At 36.0% G+C, this 22227-nt stretch overlaps 1 protein-coding gene across 3 annotated transcripts in view; it reads left to right on the forward strand.

Moving 5' to 3' along the window:
* Positions 1-22227, forward strand: part of SPRED1 (sprouty related EVH1 domain containing 1) — a 144237-nt gene that overhangs the window by 77288 nt on the left and 44722 nt on the right. For all 3 annotated transcript variants that reach the window (XM_086710330.1, XM_086710331.1, XM_025919246.2), the window contains one exon: positions 19932-20100. In XM_086710330.1, the coding sequence (XP_086566456.1) occupies positions 19932-20100 (169 nt within the window). The remainder of the gene's footprint in view (positions 1-19931; positions 20101-22227) is intronic.

Below are 22227 nucleotides of genomic sequence, written 5' to 3' on the forward strand. Positions count from 1 at the left end.
TTGAGATAGAGTACAAGTGGTGAAGGGGCAGTGAGAGAGGGGAACAGAGACAGAATCTTAGATAGGCTCCACATCACCAGTGCAGAGCCTGATGTAGGGCTCGAACTCATGAACCACGAGATCATGACCTGAGCTAAAGTGGGACACTTAACCAACTCAGCCACCCAGGCACCCTATTATTCAATTATTAGCTTTAAAGTAGTACTTCATTCTTTAGTGATTGATTTATAGTGGTTAATCTTGTCTCTCAGGCTCATCAGGATTATCTTGGCTTCATGTTTCTATTTTATATCTGATTGTGATATACTTCACATCCTTTCTCTTATTTTCCAACTGCGATTAAACTGTTAGAATAGTGAATAGCCTCTCTAATAGCTAAATTAAAACCCAAACTTTTTGATCCCAACTTACTGACTTCATTAGCTTTATAAATATTTCCTCACTGTATGTATGTAGCATACAGTGTATGAATGTAGCATGCTTTTAATTGATTAGCTGATTGATATTTTTTAATTAATCAGCAGATATTTGGGTGCCTTCTAATGTGTTGTTAGACTTTTTAAGTTTAAGATGTGAAGTATGATGGTTTGGTTTAGATTTTATCCATAACAAATGCCATAAATGGGTTGCCTTGAACAGTGGAAATTTATTTTCTCACAGTTGTGGAGGCCGCAAAGTCCAAGATCTAGATGCCAGCTGATTTTGTTTTTTTTTCCCTTTTTTTTAATGTTTGTTTATTTTTGACAGAGAGAGAGAGAGAGAGAGCGCGCGCGCGCGAGCGAGCATGAGCGAGGGAGGGGCAGAGAGAGAGGGAGACACAGAATCCTAAGCAGGCTCCAGGCTCTGAGCTGTCAGCACAGACCCCTACGCAGGGCTCGAACTCACAGACCCTGAGATCATGACCTGAGCCAAAGACTGATGCTCAACCGACTGAGCCACCCAGGTTGCCCTGGCTGATTCAGTTTCTAACGAGACCTTTCTTCCTAGATTTCAGAAGGATGGAATTCAATCCATACTAGTTCCTATTCAATTCCACTGGTCTGTTGATGGTTAAGTGAATATTTCACTTTATAAATTATTTTAGTGTTGTGTAGAGTTTCATATCTGCTAATACTTGTTTTTCCCGTATTGGTTGTTTTTACCCTTTTTTATTGGTATATTTTTGCTCATTCAGAACACTAAACAATTTATCTTTTTTTTTTTTTTTTTTTTGGTATAGGTACACTCATTTAAGTTCTTTCCTAGGCATGTCAAAAAAATTTGTGACTCTTGTAAATGATTGTTCTTCCTCCCGCCCCGCCCCCCCCCCCCCCCCCCCCCCCGCCGCCCATTTCTGGTATCCTTTAAAGCTCATTCATGCAACTTGCCTTCCTTTTGTAAGCATTCACTAGAACTTGAGGATAATGTTAAATGTTGGTGCTAATGTTGGCTTCTTTGTGAATTTAGTGGAATTTCTAGTGTTGCACAGATAAAAGTATGATGTTAGCTGTTGCTTTGAGATGTGCTTTATTATGTCAAGGAAGTATCTGTAATGTCTCTTATGTTCTGCCACCAGAAGTTGATACTCATTTTTCTGAAATCTAGTTTTGCAGATGTTCCATAGACTGTTTTAATTGATATTTTTATTTAGACACTCATAGATTATTAATTGCTGTTGTAAGGGATAATATGAAGAGATACTGTTATGTTACCTTTTACCCGGTTTTCTCATTGGTAACATTTTGCAAAACTATATATAATCACAATTAGAATATATATTCACATTGATACAAGCCATCATATTCAGATTTTCCTACTTTTGCTTGTACTCACTTTGGTATTTAAGACTATACAGTTTTACCATCCACAGAAGATACAAAACAGTTTAGTAACCACAGGAATCCTCCCTCCTGTTACTCTTTTATAACCACATCCACCTCCTCCCTGGCCTGGCAACCACTCATCTGTTCTCCATTTCTATAGTGTTGTAGTTTCAAAAGATGTTATATAATTGGAATCACAAGTATTTGCTTTTTTTTTTCCTTTCTTTCATTTACTGTTGTTCCCTGAGGGTTCATCCAAGTTGCTGAGTGTATCAATAGTTTGTTCCTTTTTATTGTTGGCTAGTATTCTGTGATGTCTTTGTACCAAATTTGTTTAACCATTGACTCACTGAAGGACATCTATGCTGTTTGCAATTTTGGGCTTTTACAAGTAAAGCTGTTCCAAACATTCACATGCAGGTTTTTTTGTCAATCTAAGTTTTATTTCTCTGGAATAAATGACGAAGAGTGCAGTTGTTGAGTGAATGATAGTTTTTTGTAAGAAGCTGCCAAACTTTTTTCCCAGAGTGGCAATAGTGTTAAATTTCCACTAGCAATGTATGCAGTGTGTGAACAATCCCAGACTTTTCTTGGCATTCTTGCCAGCATCTTGTGTAGTTACATTTTTTATTTTAGTCATTCTGGTAGGTATATAGTGAGAGCTCTCATTGAATGGCTAATAATATTGAATATCTTTTCATGTGCTTATTTGTACCTTGTTTTGTGAAAAATCTGTTCATGTCCTTTGCCTGTTTTTCTTATTGTTTTTTTTTTTTTTTTTTTTTGATGTTGAGTTTTGAGAGTTCTTTATATATTCTAGGTACTTGTCTTTTGTTGGGATATGTGGTTTGGAGACATTTTCTCCCAGTTCATAGCTTGTCTTCTTATCTTCTTCACTGGATCTTTTGCAGAGCAAACTTTCATATTTTTATGATGTTCAATTTATTAATTTTTCCTTTCATGGATCATGATTTTGGTGTCAATTCCAAGAACTCCCTGTCTTGCCCTAAGTCTCAAAGATTTATCCTGTTTTTTTCCTAAAAAGTTTTATAGTTTTACTTTTTATATTTAAGTCTTTGGTCAAATTGAGTTAATTTCTATATAAGATATGATACTTGGATCAAGGTGATTTTTTTTTTTTTTTGCCTATGAATGTGCAGTTTTTCCAGCACCATTTACTCTATTTGTCTATCCCTCCGTAAGTATAACACATTGTATTACTATAACAATATTGTAAGCCCCCCCCCCCAGCTCCTGCCATGTATTGGATGGTGGTTTTATTATTTCTTGAGATTATTTAGCTATTCACAGGTCAGTGCCTTTCCATATAAATATTTTTTTCAGAAGTTCTTTTTTTTTAACTTTTTTTTTTTTTGAGAGAGAAAGAGCATGAGCAGGGGAGGGGCAGAGAAAGAGGGGGATAGAGGATCTGAAGCAGGCTCTGTGCTGACAGCTGCTAGCCTGATGTGGGGCTTGAACCCAAGAACCATGAGATCATGACCTGAGCTGAAGTTGGACGCTCAGCCGAGCCACCCACGCGCCCCTTTCCATATAAATTTTAGAATAATCTTAACCTATATGTACAAATTCTGTATTAGGATTTTGATAGGAATTATATTAAACCTGTGGGTCAATTTGGGGAGAATTGACATCTTTACTATGTTGAATATTCTAAGCCATGAATGTGATTTGTCTCTAGTAAGGTCTTTGCATTCTTTCATTAGCATTTTGTGAGTTTTAGCATAAACATTCTATATTTGTTTTGTTAAGTGTATTATTTTTCTTGGAACAATTGTAAACGTAATGTGTTCATAATTTTGATTAGTGCATACTCATTGTATAGAGAGATGTTTAATTTTTGTATCCTGTTACTTTGCTGACCTGTGAGGTTTTAGATTCTCTGGGATTGATTATTTATTTATTTATTTATTTATTTATTTATTTATTCAGAGAGCATGTGTACATGTGGGGACTGGGGAGCTAGGGGAAGGGGTAGAGGGAGAGAGAGAGAGGGAGAGAGAGAGAGAGAGAGAAAATTTTAAGCAGGTTCCATGCCCAGGGCGGAGCCCCACAGGGGCCCAATCTTTCAAGCCTGAGATTGTGACCTGAGCTGAAATTAAGAGTTGGTTGCTTTAACCGACTCAACTGCCCAAGTGCCCCTAGGAGTTTTAAATGTAGATAATCATGTCATTTACAAATTTGAACAGCTTTATTCCTTCCTTTTGAATCTCTATGCCTTTTATTTCTTTTTCTTCCATTATTGCAGTGACAAGAACTTCCAGTTCTGTGTTCGAGAAGAATGATATTAGTGTACATCCTTGCCTTGTTCTTATCTTAGTGGAAACACATTCAGCCTTTTACCCTTGAGTATGATGTTAGCTATAGGTTTTTTTTATAGTTCTCTTTAATGAATTGAGATAATTCTCCTTTGTTTCTAACTTGCTGATAAACAAACATTAAAAAATTTTTTTTTTTTAGAGGGGCACCTGGGTGGCTCAGTCAGTTGAGCATCTGACTTTGGCTCAGGTCATGATCTCACGGTTCGTGAGTTCGAGCCCCACATCGGGCTCTGTGCTGACAGCTAGGAACCTGGAGCCTCCATCAGATTCTTTGTCTCCGTCTTTCTCTGTCCCTCCCTGGCTCATACTCTGTCTCTGTCTCTCTCAAAAATAAACAGACGGTAAAGAAATTTTTTATTTCTCACTTGCTGATATTTTTTATTGTAAATGCATGTAAGAATTTGTCGAATGCTTTTTGTGTAGCAGTTTATATGATCATATCTTTAGCTTGTTGATATGATAGATTATGTTGATTGATTTTGAATGTTGACCCAGCCTTGTTGCCTAGAATAAATCCCACTTGGTCATGGTGTATTATTGGGTTTGATTTGCCACTTTTTTTTTTTAGTGATCTCTATACTCAGTTTAGGACTCAAACTCATGACCCCGAGATCAAGAGTCACATGCTCTTCTGGATGAGCCAGCTCTTCTGAATGAGGGCACCTGGTCCTCCCACCCCCCAATTTGCTACTATTTTATTAATGAATTTTGTATAAGTTATGAGAGGTATTCGTGTGTACTTTTCTTTTTTGGTATGATCTTTGGTGTTGGTATCAAGGTAATACTGGCCTCATAAAATGAATTGGGAAGTGATTTTTCTGTTTTCTGGGAGAGATTGTTAAAAATTGGTGTTAGTTCTCTAAGTAGTTCGTAGAATTCTCCAGTTAAATCATCTCAGTATAGAGAGATCTCTTTAAGAGCTTTTAATTGCAAATTGAATTTCTTTAATGGTTATAGGACAGTTCAGGTTATCCTTTATCTTGACTGAGTTTTGATAATATCCAGTTTTCAAAGAATCGTTTTATTTCTTCTAAATTTTCTAATTTATGAATGTAAAGTTCTTAATCTATCAATTTTACTTTTAAAGGGCTGCAAGCTCTTTAGTGGTGATGTCACTTGCTTCATTCTTGAAATTGGGTATTTGTATGTTCATTTTTAATTTGTCAGTCTTGCTAGAGATTTATCAATTTTATTGTGTTTTTTTAAACCAGCATTTTGTTTCCTTTTTTTTTGTTCTGTTTTCATTGATTGATTCTTACTTGTTTATTATTATTTTCTTCCTTCTGCTTACTCTGTTTTTCTAGTTCTTTGGGAGGAATTTCAGTTATTGATTTGAGACCTTGGTTTATTCTAATATCCATAGCCTTTTGAAAGGCTTCAATTCACTGTAGTATAAATGTTTGGATTTATAAAGTTTAGCGTTATTTATTAAATTACTCAAATATTATATATCCTTCTCTCTCTCTCTCTCTCTCTCTCTCTCTCTCTTTCTCTCTCTCTCTCTTTGGTTTACTTCAACTCAAAGGCTGAAGCTCTCCAAATATCATTAAGTTTTGGAATATTCTTGTGTTTCTAAATGGTTTTGTGTAATATAGGTATTGCTGTATGAGTTGATCAATAAAGATTTATGGCTGTTAAATTCTCAGATCATTGAGGTAGACTCCTTCAGAGTTGTATGGGTCCCTTTCCAAATTCGGTAGACCCAGTTGAGGGAGTAGAGAATTGTTTAAGCTTGTTTAGTTTTAGTCTGGCCAATTTAAAGACCTAACAGCCTATGAGGGCTTGGGAAAGGAGCCATGGAAGGAAGTAGGAGGTATTGCCGGAGCCCAAGAATTTCATGTTGTTCTTTGTGTGGCCACCAGGAGTTAGAGCAGTGTCTTAATTCGAAGTCAGTAGCAGCGCTTTGTTCCTGTTTCTCCTCACAGTAATCCCTTCTAAATTCTCTTACAAGGGATGATAGCCTTCTTGATTGTGGTCTCTAGTGCTTGCCCTGTTCTCAGAGGTGCTGAGAGAACCACAGTGTATCTCATTTTCCATTCCCTTATTGCTCTCAATTCCTGCTGATTCAGTTTCTCTAATGGTTACAGGTTTCTAATGGTTTTGTTTTCTTGTCAGTAAGTTTTGATAAGTTATAGTTTTTCTTGGAAATCGGCTCTTTCACTTAGTTTTTCAAATTTAGGGTTTTAAAATCTTACATTGTATTCTTTATTACTTTCTAAATTTTTGCTGTCCCTTCAATTTTGTCCCCTTTTCCTCTTATTGTTTATCTATACTTCCATGCCTTTTTTGTTTGTCCATTTCATTTATTTGCAAAGAATCAATTTTTAGCAAGAATAGTATAAGATCTCTTATATACCTTGTACTCAAATATAGTTTTTCCTCCCCAATACACTAATTTTTCTTACCATTTTGCCATGTTGGTTTATTATTCTTTCTCCTTCCCCAGTACACACACACACTTACTTGTTTTTGAACTATATGAGGTAAGTTGCATGTATTCTGACCTCTTAATACTTCAATGTATTTTTCCTAAGAACAAGGATATTTTCTTAGATAATCACAGTTTAATTATCCTATTTAGGAAATTTAACATAAATGTGGTACTTTAATCTACAGTCCATATTCGAGTTTTGTAAACTGTCTTAATAATGTTCTTACAACATTTCTGCTCCTTCAGTACAAGATCACATAGCATTTAGCTGTCACGTGTCTTTATTCTCCTTTAATCTGGAGCAGTTCCTCAGTCTCTCCTTTATGACATACATGTATTGAAAGAGTACTGGCTCCCTCCGTCTGTTGTAGCTGAACTGCTGTTATGTGAAAAACAGTGCATAGTTCCTTCTATTCCTTTTTAAGAATGTCTAAAATTGACTCAGCTCAGACCATAGCATTAAACACAAATTTGTATTAATGGATAATTAGCAAAATTCTGTATTTGATAATACAGTTTCATATTTCTTGGTGTCTTTCATAAAGGATACTAGCTTTTATATCATCCAGAAAACTAAACATCATAATATGAAGCAACTATTTGAGATCTACCAATTATTGATTTTCAGTTATGAAGTAATTGAATTTGAATTTGGCATTTTTATTCCAAAAATGAAATGATTTTTCCTTGGAGTCCAAAATATTTCAGAAAGTTACTAGTGAAAAAATTTACATCTAGTTACAACTAGACTACTTCTTAGATAACACAGTCTGTAAACATGTAATTATCTATTTGTAAGGTAACAACTATAATAAAGTACATAGTAGTTTGAAATTACGTATTTAATTTTACTCTGCTCTCCCAAATTATTAGTTGTTATTAATGAAACAAAAATGCACTTGCACCCATTTTTGACTCGGTTTATTTTAAGTACTTCTGGCAAACAGTTCAGTAATATTACATTGGGAGTTTTGCTCTATATTTCCCCAAATAACTTAGAATATATCTTCAGATGTTTTAATTATTTAGTGACTGTGGCATTTCCCTTTTCTCCCGTCTATAAAATACCCTAGAGTTTCTTTCAGAAGAAGGAAAAACATTGGAGATTGAAATTTTTCACTGCCTTTGGAATCTGTTAACTTTAGCTTTATGGACTTTATTCATAAGCTCTTTTGAGGTCCTCAGAGTACCTCAGGATACTCCCTGAGTACTCTGATGATACATCATCAAAAATCTCCTCCTCCTATATTCAAAAAAGGTCTCTTCTCATAATTAATGATCTCCCAGTTTCTCATAACAACTGTTGTTTTATGAATTAGTGGGTCACCTGGTGACCAACATCACCATTACTAATACTATTGAGGGTTTGCCATGTGTCAGGCACTATTTTGAGTACTCTGTATGTATGTATCAGGCACTATTTGAGTACTCTGCATGTGTAAGTGAAATAAGTAAAAATCTCAAAACCAGATGTATAATGAGTGGTGGAGACTGGATGAGACCCAGCTAGTCTTAGCTACATAGCCCATGAGATTAATTAGTTAATTACTGTACCAAATTCTTCCTACACAGTACTAACATTTTCCTTCCTGGGAAGTGTATGTATCCTCTTCTGGCTCCTATTCATACCTTAGTCATTTTGTTTGTTTGTTTGTTTATTCATGAATGAGAGAGAGAAAATCTTTTTTTAAATAATTTTTTAAATGTTTTATTTATTTTTGAGAGAAAGAGAAAAAAACGAACAAATGGGGGAGGGACAGAGAGGAGGAGACAGAGGATCCAAGCCAGGCTCCCCACTGCCAGCACCAGAGCCGGAAGCGGCACTCCCTCAAATTCACAAACTGTGAGATGATGACCTGAGCTGGTTGGAAGCCCAAGCAACTGAGCCACCCAGGTGGCCCGAGAAAGTCTTAAGCAGGTTTCACGCTCAGCATGGAGTTCGATCTTAACACCGCAAGATCATGACCTGAGCAGAAATCAAGAGTCTGGCCCTTAACTGACCGAGCTACCGAGGTGTCCCCTATAACTTAATCATTTTATTTTGGATACTCTTGTAAATATGCATTCTCATTAACCATTTTTCTTTCCTTTCTCTTTGAACTCATAACCTGGCATTATAGGGAAATCACTTCTCTTGTCTCTCTTCATCTGTATTGGATTTTAATATATTTATGCTAACAGTAGTTTACTTTTCTTAAATTCAGAGATCACCTGTTCATTTCTATTTTTTTCATAATTAACATATATATAAATGGAATAAATAAAAGCCTTAATAAGAAAGAGAAAGAATATTTGTTCTTTTTTGTTCCCACTAGATTGGAAGACTTAAAAATCCTATTAAATATTTATGATTCCAAAAGTATTTATTTAGCTAGAAAAGAAGTTAGACTTGTATGTCTCAACCCACTTAGATCTGTTTAGATCTGTATTGGAATGCAAAGCTTTTCTACCAGAGACGCCTACATTGTTGTATATTTTCTCCTTTGTTATTATAGTTACCTTCCTGAAGCTGGCTTCAGCCAGTCTATTTGCAGCAATTATATTCTTTTCATACTTGGTCAGGTCTGTTGGTATATGTAAGTCTGAAAGTTCTTTCTTTCTTTTTTTGAAGGAGTCATTACAAACATTTATGTGGTTTTGAATTTGTTGCTCTTTCTAGTTAAAAAAAATTTTAATTACACATTTGTTTTTTAGTTTATAAGAAAGCTTCATTTCTAGTCCCAATATACTTGAAGGTGATCAAAAGTTCAAAAAGTTCTAGTGCTAGTGCTGATTCTAAAACAAGACTCCAATTTATTCTTCTTTGTTAACTAGCCAAATCCTTAATGGATCGGTTAAAGGTTATTGATGTCAAATTACTTTGCAACATAATCTTTTATAGTTATTCTTGTTGAATCGATCTTACATTTAATAGTCACTTTACGATTGCTGTTCACACTCTTGATATCTTTTCTGTTTATTAATATAGTCTACTTGGGAGGGATAGATAAGAGGGCAGGGCCACTAATCTACTTTTAAACTTATCTTTACTCTCTAATTTGGTGTCCTTTGTGGTTACAGTGGAGGGCTGATGAAATTCACATCCTTCCAGAACTCTAACATCAGAAAGAAGACTAAACTATTAATTGGGATTAATTAGAGATGATTTCAAGTTTAACAACTATGTGTAGAATATTTTTAAGATTATATTCTTATTGACTTCTTGGAACTGCTTTTAGTATAGTCTTAACAGAATTTAGAATTATTCATTTCATTTTATATCAGATCTTCTCTTACAAAGAAGCTCTAAGAGTGAGTGTGGGTCACGTATTTTGGGAGAATTATGTTTTAGGCCTACAGAGTGAGTACCTTTTAATTTGCTATATTGGTAATTAATAGATTCAACTCTCTTTTGGTCAGAAATAATCCCATTATCTTAATTTTCCTACAAAGTAAATCACCTGATAATGTTGGATTGATTAATTGTAATCTATTGGCGAAAATAAAATTGCTGTTTTCCTCACTTTATTTGCTAATTATGTTAATTATGAAATGGTGACCATTGAATTTGCTTCCTATATGCCTATTACTATTAGTATTACTGTTATCTTAAGGTATAGAATTAATATATGCAGTGGGCTAAAGTCAGAACACATTGTTCTGATACAGTTGAGGAGGGGCAGTGGAAGGGGAGAGTCAGCAGAATTCACTACATTTTAAGAATCCTTTCAGACCTTAAAATTATTTTTGTTTTTCAGGAATGCTGATTTGGTATTGTTCACATGATGGGTAAAATTCTCTTGAGGCATTGTTTGACCTACCTTTCTTTTTTTAATGGCTCTTAATTCCAGTGATTTTTTTTTTTTTCCAAAATATTTATTTGGAGAGGGAGAGAGAGAGAGAGAGAGAGCACGAGCAGGGAGGGGCAGGGAGAGAGCGAGAGAGAGAGAATGCCAAGCAGGCTCCTTGCTGTCAGTGCAGAAGCCTGCTTGGGACTCTGTCTCACAAATCGTAAGATCATGATCTTGAGCCGAAATCAAGAGTCAGATGCTTAACCGACTGAGCCACCCAGGTGCCCTGATGTTTGTTGTTGTTGTTGTTGTTTTTAATTTCAGGTGGACAGTTGTTGTCCCTGTTGGTTAATTAGAGTGTGCTTTATGTTGGCCTTAATATGATGAAAGTACATTTATTTTTTAATGCTACTTAAAGTCAAAAGCAAAATAACTTTCTAATACTGTGTGACTTAGATGAGAAATTGTTCTATTTTGCACACAGAGGCTTTAGAATTAATGTAAATGTTGAATGATACAGAATGTTTTAAGGAGCATATTTTTTAAACTACCTACAAAAACAGTGGGTAGTTGTGCCCATAGAGTAACTGACTTTTTCTGTCTCAGGCATGTCCCTAAATTAAGAATAGCTATTAACATAGTAGCCTTTTCCTAAAGGGTAGTTATGTTGATGCTACATTAAATATATAATACAAACAATAAAATATTTTTTCCTAATATTGTACGGATAAAAGTTAATAACATGCATCATGACTAGTTTATATTAGTAGCCATGTTGTTTTTGTACCAGTTGGTATGATGTGTAGGCTCAATATTTACATGACTTTTAGATGGAACACATTCTTGTATAAGTACTTGTGTAAGTTAAAAGAGCTAGTTTATTATCCTTCCTTTTTTCCTAGTGTATTTTAAAACATTTTAAACTAATTTTTCTGTGTGTTTTGGGAGCCTCTAAAAAATAGATGCCATTTGTAAACAAGTGGTAAAGATGAGTGCAGACTTTATTTATCCGAGATAAAATAGTTGGAAAAAAATCTTTGGAAAATTTAAGAGAGGAGTTAATCAGCAATATTCATTATTAAATTTATGAATTAATTCATTATTAAATTATTCAATATTCATTACTAAGATTTAATTTAGTAATATTTTCATGTTATAACTATAGTACCAGACTTGTTTTTTTTAATATAGGCAAATAGTAAATCTCTGTAAAATGCCATAGCAAAGTGCTAACACATGAAAACTCAAAAAAAATGTTAATCCTTTTTGAATACATGTAGAATGATCAAATTATAGGAAACAGAACCCTTGAGACAATTTCATTACTTTGCCTCTAACCAGACAGTACAGAATTTAGCCACCTTCTTAGTCACTTATTCCAGATTTAACAAGACTTACTATCAAAAATCATTATATTCAGTGCTGTGCTGATAAAGGTTTAACAGCTGTCCATCAGGGGTTGGAGGGAGGGCAGTGATAGATAGTATTTTCATAACTCCCACAGTGGCTGATTTCAATCAATATGAAATTGCTGCATATGGAGTTAGGAAGAAGTATGCAGTGGTACACCATTTGTTCTTTTGTTACTTCTGCATTTGGTGTCATATCCAAGAAATCATTGCCAAATCTAATGTCATGAGGTTTTTGTCCTATGTTTTCTTTTAAGAGCTTTGTTGTTTTAGGTCATATTTAGGTCCTTGATCCATTTTGAGTTAATTTCATGTTAGGTAGAGGTCCAACTTCATTCCTGTGCATGTGGATATCTAGTGTTCCCAATGTATCCAGTCATTTGTTGAAAAGACTCCTTTCCCCCAGCGAATGTTGTTGGCACTATTGTCAAATATGTTGAGGTAGTTTCCTTCTAGTCCTGATACATTGAGTGTTTTTTATCATGAAAAGATAACTGAATTTTGTCACTAACCTTTTTCGCATCAGTTGAGGTGATCATGTGTTTTTTTTCCCCCTTTCATTCTGTTCATGTGGTATACTGATCAATTTTCATATGTTGAACTGTCCTTGCATTCCAGAAATAAATCCCATTTGGTCCTAGTATGTATACTCCACTTAATGGTGAATTTGGTTTGCCAATATTGATTGAGGATTTTTGAGTCATTGTTCATAATGGTGTTGGTCTATAATTTTCTTGTAGTGACTGGCTTTGATGTTGGAGTAATGTTGTCCTCATACAATGAGCTAGAATTTTTTTGAAACGTTTGAGAAGTACTGGTATTTGTTCTTTAAAATTTTTGTATAATTCACCAGAGAAGCCATCAGGTCTAGGGTTTTTCTTTGTTGAAAGATTTTTGATTACTGATTCAGTCTTTTTACTACTTACTGGTCTGTTGAGATTTTCTACTATTTGTTTCTGACTTATTCCCGATCTATTTTATGTTTCTAGTAATTTATCCATTTAATCTAGGTTTTCCACTTTGTTGGTGTACAATTGTTCATACTCACTGATAATCCTTTTTATTACTATAGCACTGGTAGTAATGTCTCTACTTTCATTTCTGATATTTGTAATTTGCATCTTTTGTCTTTTTTTTCTTAGCATACGTAAAGATTTGTTACATTTTCAAATCTTTTTGGAAAACCAGCTTTTGGTTTCATTGATTTTTCTGGGTTTTTTTTCTTCATTTTTCTGTTTGGTTTATATCTGTTCTGATCTTTATTATTTTTTTTCCTAGGTTTGGGTTTAGTTTGTTATTCTTTTCTAGTTCGTTAAGTTGTACAGTTATGTTGTTGATTTGAAATCTTTCTTCTGTTTCAGTATGTTTATAGCTATGCATTGCCTCCTTAGCCCTGCTTTTACTGCATCCCATAAGTTTTATGTTTTTTAAATTAAAATGCCTTTTATTTATTTTTATTTTTTTAAGTGTATTTATTTATTTATTTTTTTTTATTTAAAAAAAAAAATTTTTTTTTTCAACATTTATTTATTTTTGGGACAGAGAGAGACAGAGCATGAACGGGGGAGGGGCAGAGAGAGAGGGAGACACAGAATCGGAAACAGGCTCCAGGCTCTGAGCTGTCAGCCCAGAGCCCGACGCGGGGCTCGAACTCACGGACCGCGAGATCGTGACCTGGCTGAAGTCGGACGCTTAACCGACTGCGCCACCCAGGCGCCCCTAAGTGTATTTATTTTTTTGAAAGACAAAGAGAGAAACGTAGAGAGAGGGAGATAGAGAATCCCCAGCATGCTCCATGTGGTCAGCCTGGAGCCCAAAATAGGGCTTAAACTCACAAATCATGAGATCTTGACCTGAGCTGAAATCAAGAGTTAGATGCTTAACTGACTGAGGTACCCAGGCACCCCCCCCCCCAACCATAAGTTTTGATATGCTGTGTTGTTTTTCTTTTCATTCTATAAGTATTTTGAAATTTCCTTTGTGATTTCTTCTTTGATCAATTGGTTGCTTAAAAGTGAGTTTCTAATTTCCAGAGTTTTGTGGATTTTTTTTCTAGTTTTCCTTTTGTTATTGATTTCTAACTTCATTTCTTTGTGGCCAGGGAAGATACTTTGTATGATATCTATATTAAAAAAATTTTTTTTTAATGTTTATTTATTTTTGATAGAGAGATAGAGCATGAATGGGGGAGGGGCAGAGAGAGAGGGAGATACAGAATCCGAAGCAGGCTCCAGGTTCCGAGCTGTCAGCACAGAGCCCCACGTGGGGCTCAAACTCACAGACTGTGAGATCATGACCTGAGCTGAAGTCGGACACTCAACCGACTGAGCCACCCAGGCACTGCTGATATCTATATTTTTTAATATATTGACATTTAATTTGTGGCCTAGCATATGGTCTGCCCTGAAAAATATTCCATGTGTATGTCAGAAGACTGTATATTCTATTGTTGGGTAGAGTTTCATATATGTCTTTTAGGTCTAGTTGGTTTATTATGTTAAGTCTTCTATTTCCTTACTTATTTTCTGTCTAGTTGTTCTATTTATTAAGAGTAAATTGTTGAATCTCCTAACTATTTTTGTGGAGTTGTCTATTTCTTCCTTCAGTTCTGTCCATTTTTGCTTCATATATTTTATTGTCTGTCATAATGTGCATAAATGTTTACTGTTACATCTTCTTGCTCTCTAGAACCTTTTATTAATATATAATGTCCTCTTTCATCTCTTATAACCTTTTTGATTTAAAGTCTTTTGTCTGGTATTGGTATAGCTACCCTTGCTCTCTTTTGCTTATTATTTTCATGGGATGTCTTTTTCTATCCTTTGACTTTGAATCAATTTGTATCTTTGAAGTTTTTTAAAAAAATTTTATTTTATAGTTTATCTATTTTTGAGAAAGAGAGAGGGGGAGCACGTGCAGGGAAGGGGCAAAGAAAAAGGGAGAGGGAGAGAGAGAATCCCAACCAGGCTCCGCACTGCCAGCACAGAGCCTGATGTGAGGTTCGAACCGACAAACCATGAGATCATGACCTGAACAGAAATCTAGGGCCAGACACTTAACCAGGTGAGCCACTCAGGCGCCCTAACCTATTTGTATCTTTGGATGTAAGGTAAGTCTCTTAGAGAAATCACCTAGTTGAGGGTGCCTTGGCTGGCTCAGTCAGTAGAGCATGCGTGTAACTCTTTATCTTGGTTGGCATTGTGAGTTTAAGGCCCACATTGGGCCTAGAAATTATTTAAAAAAGTAAAAAAAGCACATAGTTAGATTATGTGTTTTTTTTCCTACTCTGCCAATCTCTGTCATTGTAATTGGAGAGTTAAATATATTTACATTTAAAATGATTGATTAGGGGAACCCCAGTGGCTCAGCTCAGTTGGTTGAGAGTTAGGCTTTGACTCAGGTCATGATCTCACAGTTTGTTAATTCAGGCTCCTCATAGGAATTGGCTGCTGCTCACACAAGCCTGCTTCCAATCCTCTGTCCCCCTCTCTCTCTGCCCTTCCCCTGCTTTCACTCTCTCTCTCTTTCTCTCTCAAAAATAAATAAACCAAAAATAATAATAATAATAATAATAATAATAATAAAATGGTCATAAGGAGGGACTTCTGTCACTGTGCTGTTTTTATGTGTCTTACAGCATATAATCTCTCATTTCTTGCATTTCTGTCTTTGTTTATGTTTGCATTGATTGTTGTGAAATGTTTGGGGTGCCTGGGTGGCTCAGTCAGTTGAGCGTCCGACTTCAGCTCAGGTCACGATCTCGCGGTCCGCGAGTTCGAGCCCCGCGTCGGGCTCTGGGCTGATGGCTCAGAGCCTGGAGCCTGCTTCCGATTCTGTGTCTCCCTCTCTCTCTGACCCTCCCCCGTTCATGCTGTGTCTCTCTCTGTCTCAAAAATAAATAAACGTTAAAAAAAAAAAAAAAAGAAATGTTTAAATTACTTTCATGTATATTCTATAGCTATTACTTTGTGGTTCCCATGGAGATTACATTTCGTATCTTCAAGTTTTAACACTCTAACCTGAATTTATACCAGCTTAAATTTAATAACATAACAAAAATACTCTGCTCCTTTACAGCTTTGTCCTCACCCCTTTCGGTTGTTGATGTCACAGAATTATATCTATATAAATTGAATGCCCAGAAGTATAAACTCATGCTTTTATTCATGATAAAATACTTTTATTTTTTTCTACCACATTAATATATTACATTTTATATTGTTCCACTATCCCTGTGTTTCTTTTAATTATTATTTTTTAATTTTTTTATTTACATTCAAGTTAGCATATAGTGCAACAATGGTTTTGGGAGTAGATTCCTTAATGCCCCTTACCCCTTTAGCCCATCCCTCCTCCCACAACCCCTCCAAGAACCCTGTTTGTTCTCTATATTTATGAGTCTCTTATGTTTTGTCCCCCTCCCTGTTTTTGTATTATTTTTGCTTCCCTTATGTTCATCTGTTTTGTATCTTAAATTTCTCATATGAGTGAAGTCATAAGATAGTTGTCTTTCTCTGACTGACTAATTTCGTTTAGCATAATACCCTCTAGTTCCATCCATGTAGTTGCAAATGGCAAGATTTTGTTCTGATTGCCGAGTAATACTCCGTTGTATATATATACCGCGTCTTCTTTATCCATTCCTCCATCTGTGGACATTTGGGTTCTTTCCATACTTTGGCTATTGTCGATAGTGCTGCTATAAACATTGGGGTGCATGTGCCCCTTTGAAACAGCACACCTGTATCCCTTGGATAAATACCTAGTAGTGCAATTGCTGGGTCATAGGGTAGTTCTATTTTTAATTTTTTGAGGAACCTCCATACCGTTTTCCAGAGTGGCTGCACCAGCTTGCATTCCCACCAGCAATGCAAAAGAGATCCTCTTTCTCCACATCCTCGCCAACATCTTTTGTTGCCTGAGCTGTTAACGTTAGCAATTCTGACAGGTGTGAGGTGGTATCTCATTGTGGTTTTGGTTTATGTTTCCCTGATGATGAATGATGTTGAGCATCTTTTCATGTGTCTGTTTGCCATCTGGATGTCTTCTTTGGAGACGTGTTTAGTACTGTCTTTTGCCCATTTCTTCACTGGATTATTTGTTTTTTGGGTGTTGAGTTTGATAAGTTCTTTACAGATTTTGGCACCCAAACAGACACTCATATCAGTAGAACAGAATAGAGAACCCAGAAATGGACCCACAAATGTATGGCCACCTAATCTTTGACAAAGCAGGAAAGAATATCCAATGGAATAGAGACAGTCTCTTCAGCAAGTGGTGCTGGGAGAACTGGACAGTGACATGCAGAAGAATGAACCTTGACCACTTTCTTAGCCCATACACAAAAATAAACTCAAAATGGATGAAAGACCTCAATGTAAGACAGGAAGCCATCAGAATCCTAGAGGAGAAAGCAGGCAAAAACCTCTTTGATCCCAGCCACAGTAATTTCTTACTCAACACATCTCCGGAGGCAAGGGAAACAAAAGCAAAAATGAACTATTAGTACCTCATCAAAATAAAAAGGTTTTTTTCTTTTAAGAGATAGAGTGTGAGCAAGGGAGTGTGAGAGGGAGAGAGAGAGAATCTTAAGCAGGCTCCACCCCAGCATGGAGCCCGACATGGAGCTTAATCCCATGACCCTGGGATCATGATCTGAGCCAAAATCAAGAGTTGGACGATCACCTGTGACTGAGCCACCTAGATGTTCCTAATGCCTCTTTTAAATGCATTAGTGTCTTATATTTTGTAGAAAACAATATTTGGGGTTACAAACCAAAGTTACAGTAATACCTAGCTTTTTCCTAATTGCTTTTTCCTTTAAATGTGTTAGTCTCTTAAACCTTACAGAAAAGAAAAACTGCAGTTAAAAACCAGTGTTACAATTTTACTGCTTTTATAAATGCTCCTGCACTTAACTCAGTGAGATCTTTATTTCTCCATACAGCTTCAAGTTACTGTCTAGTGTTCCTTCATTTCACTATGTAGGACGTCCTTGAACTTTTTTTGCAGGGCAAATCTAGTAGTAACCCATTCTCTCAGCTTTTGTTTATTTGTGAATGTCTTAATTTTTATCTTTTGAAGGACAGTTTTGCCAGATAAAGTATTCTTTTTTGACCCTTTTTTCTTACAGTACTTTGATCATATCTGCCCACTATCTTCTGGCCCTCAAAGTTTCTGAAGAGAAATCTGCTGCTGTTTTTATTTAGGATCATTTGAAAGTGACTATCCGCATCTCTTGCTACTTTCAAGATTCTCTCTGTGTCTCTGTGTGGCTCTGTTTTGAATTCATCTTATTTGGAGTTTGTTGAGCTTGTCAGATGCTTATATTGATGTCTTTCATTGTCTTCCATTGATGTCTTTTCATTGATGTCTTTCATTTAAAACCTATGAAGTTTTAAAACTGTTGTTTCTTCAGATATTCTCTCTGCCCCTTTCCCTTTCTTGTTTCTACAGGTCCTATGATGTGTAGGTCGGTCCTCTTGATGGTGTCCTCTGGGTCCCTTAAGCTGTTTGCATTTCTTTAATGTTTTTCTTTCTGTTCTTCAGATTCAGTAATTTCTATTGTCCTGTTTTCAAGTTTGCAGATACTTTTTCCGCCTGCTCAAATTTGCCTTTAAATCTCTGTAGTGAATTTTTTATTTCAGTTATTGTACTTTTCAGCCCCAGAATTTCTTCTTAGTTTCTTTTTAGGTTTCTCTCTCTTTATTGATACTTTCATTTTTGTTTGTACACTGTTTTCTTAACTTTCTCCATATCTTCATTTAGGTCTTCAATCATCCTTAAGAGAGGGTTGTTTTGTTTTTTTTTTTTTAAGTTTTTGTCTAATAGATCTGCCATCAGGCCTTTTTTTTTTTTTTTTTTTTTTTCCCCTCAATGTTTATTTATTTTTGAGATAGAGAGAGACACAGCATGAGCAGGGAAGGGGCAGAGAGAGAGAGGGAGACACAGAATGTGAAGCAGGCTCCAGGCTCCGAGCTGTCAGCACAGAGCCTGACGCGGGGCTCAAACTCACGGACTGAGATCATGACCGGAGCCAAAGTCGGACGCTTAACCGACTGAGAGCCACCCAGGCGCCCCCATCAGGCCTTTTTTAGGGACAGTGTCTGTTGATTTTCTTTTTTCCTTTCATTGGGAAAAGGAAAAAAAAATTAATTTACTATTTTCTTGTGTGCCTTAAGTTTTTTTGTTAAACACTGAGTATTTGAATCTATTAATGTGGTAACTCTGGAAATTAGATTGTCCCCATTCCCCAAGAATTGCTGCTCCTGCCACTGCTGCTGCCGCTGTTGTTGTTGTATTGTTGTGGGTTGTCTCTATGCTGGGAATCTGCCTAAAGTGTAAACTTAGGTCTTTGTGTATCTTTTCTGAGTATTTCTCTGGGTATGCATAGTCACTTTCTAAATTTCCCCATGAATACAATTGTTCTTGAATGTCCTAGTCTTTAGTATCTGGTACCCCAAATGGGAAAAAGTAAAAAATGATGAATAAAAAAGGATGCTGATCCTTTAAATAACCTGGACATGACTTTATTCTGTTGAGGAAGAACTTAGAACAGTAAGAGAAGGTATAACAACTATGGGTGTTTTCCTCTTTGTCTACACCTGTCTAATCAGCAGCCATCAGTAATCAGAGCATGGATTTCTGGTATTTGGGGGACAGGATTCTTTTTATGCAACCTGGCTCCTGAAATTTGTATGCAAGCCTCCTCCAGGAACATGTGCACAATTCCTGCCACGGGGTATGGGTAGCGGCTACTGTACTCATAGCAGAGATTGACCAGAATTCAGCACAGTTTACTGGCCATGGCTTCCCTTGGGAGTTACAAGCCTTCACCTTCAACAGACTTCAGAGTTCCAACATAGTTATATCAGACAGATTTCTGCCAGTGTAATTATTGTCTAGGTAGGAAGAAAGATTCCTTCTTACTTTGCCGTCTTCCCAGAATCCCCTTTAATCCCATTTTTTTTCTGTACCGAGTGATTTTATGAAGTAGATTAAGTAGCAAGACCTCTATTTTAATAAAGGGGAGAAATGAATTTACTAAAATACAGCAAAGGCTTGCAGGTTTCATTTTATTTACTTTTTTTATTTCTTATTCTTACCTCGTTTTGTAATTAAGAGCTACATTAGAGGATTTGATAAATGTATAGTAATCTTTGGCATTTACCTTTTGGCAGGTGGTTTTGGAATGTATGCTTAAAAAAGACCTCATTTACAATAAGGTCACCCCAACATTTCACCACTGGAAGATTGATGATAAGAAATTTGGCCTTACCTTTCAAAGTCCTGCTGATGCTAGGGCTTTTGATAGAGGCATTCGAAGAGCTATAGAGGATATTTCTCAAGGTAGGTTTTCTCGACTATTTCCTTATTTTGTTTATCACATATAATAGAGTGACTTGAAGCAAGTCCGCTTTTGTGATAGGTGATTGATTAACTTTGAAAGCTCACTGTAGGCAAAGATAAAATAATGGGTTTTTAAACGTTTTATATTTGTCACATCGTAATATATATACCAATTACGTGCATTGTCTTGAAGCCATCAGTAGCAGCCATCAGATAATTCAGATGTTTTTAAGTAAGAGCATAAAGAAGAGGAGAACAGTTAGAACTTTTAGAATTCTTGTGTGTTGTTACATCAGTCATATCCTTGTTTGGGTTATAAAAAAGCAAAAATTTCTAATAATCAATTATGGTTAACCTTTGAACAACATGGTTTCAATGGTGGACCACTATATGTGGATTTTTTTACAATACAGTACCATAAATGTATTTCCTCTTCCTTATGATTTGCTTGGTAACATTTTCTGTCCTTTGTTTTATTTTATTCTAAGAATATAGTGTATAATACATATAACATACAGATTATGTGTTGATCAACTATTTATGTTATTGGTAATGCCTCCGGTCAACAATAGACTATTAGTAGTTAAATGTTGGGGGGAGTCAAAAGTTACATGTAGATTTTCAACTACATTGTGGGGGGTGAACTGGGGTTGGTGTCCCTCACCCCTGCAATGTTCAAGGACAGTGTTCGATTGTATTTGGTTATTAGAAATTTTCTCTTTTTTATATGTAGACTCTATTTTTTTCTGTGGCAAAAACCCCTTCTTAAAACTGTTCTTAACTCTTTATCTGGTTTCATAATTGAGAATTGGTAGAGACCACAGCTCCATCTATCCCTTTGCATGTTTTGCCAGTTTGTTAAGATTATTAACTCTAAGGCTTGCAGGTTTTATTTTATTATTTTTTTTTAAGTTTACTTATTTCTTTTGAGAGGCAGACAGAGAGAGAGAGAGAGAGAGAGAGAGAGAGCCAGCATGAGTGGGAGAGGGGAAGAGAGAGAAAATCCCAGGCAGGCTCCACACTGTCAGTGCAGAGCCCAGCATGTGGCTTGACCTCATAAACCATGAGATCGTGACCTGAGCCGAAATCAAAGAGTTGGTTGCTTGACCACCTGAGCCATCCAGACACCCCTAAAGCTTGCAGGTTTTGTTTTGTTTTGTTTTTTTAATTTTTTTTTTTTCAACATTTATTTATTTTTTGGGACAGAGAGAGACAGAGCATGAACGGGTGAGGGGCAGAGAGAGAGGGAGACACAGAATCGGAAACAGGCTCCAGGCTCTGAGCCATCAGCCCAGAGCCCGACGCGGGGCTCGAATTCACGGACCGCGAGATCGTGACCTGGCTGAAGTCGGACGCTTAACCGACTGCGCCACCCAGGCGCCCCAAGCTTGCAGGTTTTAAAGGGAAGAAGAATGTATTTACATGTAAGACTGGCCTCTGCTTAATTAAGCAAAAATAAATCACTTTAAAGCCCATTTCTTCCCTATAACGAAATTATAATTAAGACTTGATTTGTTTTTCTAATTAAGAAGGAAAATTGTCTCTACAAATAGAAATTACTTTCTATATAACATAACTGAATCAAAATATATTAGCATTGTGATTTGTATATTTTGAAGATGGCATTTTGGTAGAAAAATTCAGAAGAAATGAATGAATTATGAGACTGACCATAGGCAAGAGCATGGAAATGCTTAGTACAAGTTTGTACTGATAACGTATGAAGTTGTAAATAAATCATTCATTCAGCTATTTTAAAAGATTAGAGATTGGTACAGTCAGTGATTTCCAGTTCAGAAAAACATCCACAGAATAGTAGCAGTCATTTTATCTTTATTACAAGAATCTAAAATTCATTCTAGATCAGTATTTTGGGGTCCTTGGATGGCTCAGTCAGTTAAGCGTCTGACTCTGGCTCAGGTCATGATATCGTGGTTCACAAGTTCAAGCCCCACGTCGGGTTTTGTGCTGACAGCTCAGAACCTGGAGTCTGCTTCGCGGATTCTGTGTCTTCCTTCTCTCTCTGCCCATCTCCCACTGGTTCTCTCTCTCTCTCTCTCTCTCTCTCTCTCTCTCTCTCTCAAATAATTAAAACATTAAAAAAATTAGATCAGTATTCTCAGTATT

Source organism: Puma concolor, chromosome B3 (assembly GCF_028749965.1).
Source record: "Puma concolor isolate L17-30 chromosome B3, mPumCon1.1.hap2, whole genome shotgun sequence".
NCBI classification, from domain to species: Eukaryota; Metazoa; Chordata; class Mammalia; order Carnivora; family Felidae; genus Puma; species Puma concolor.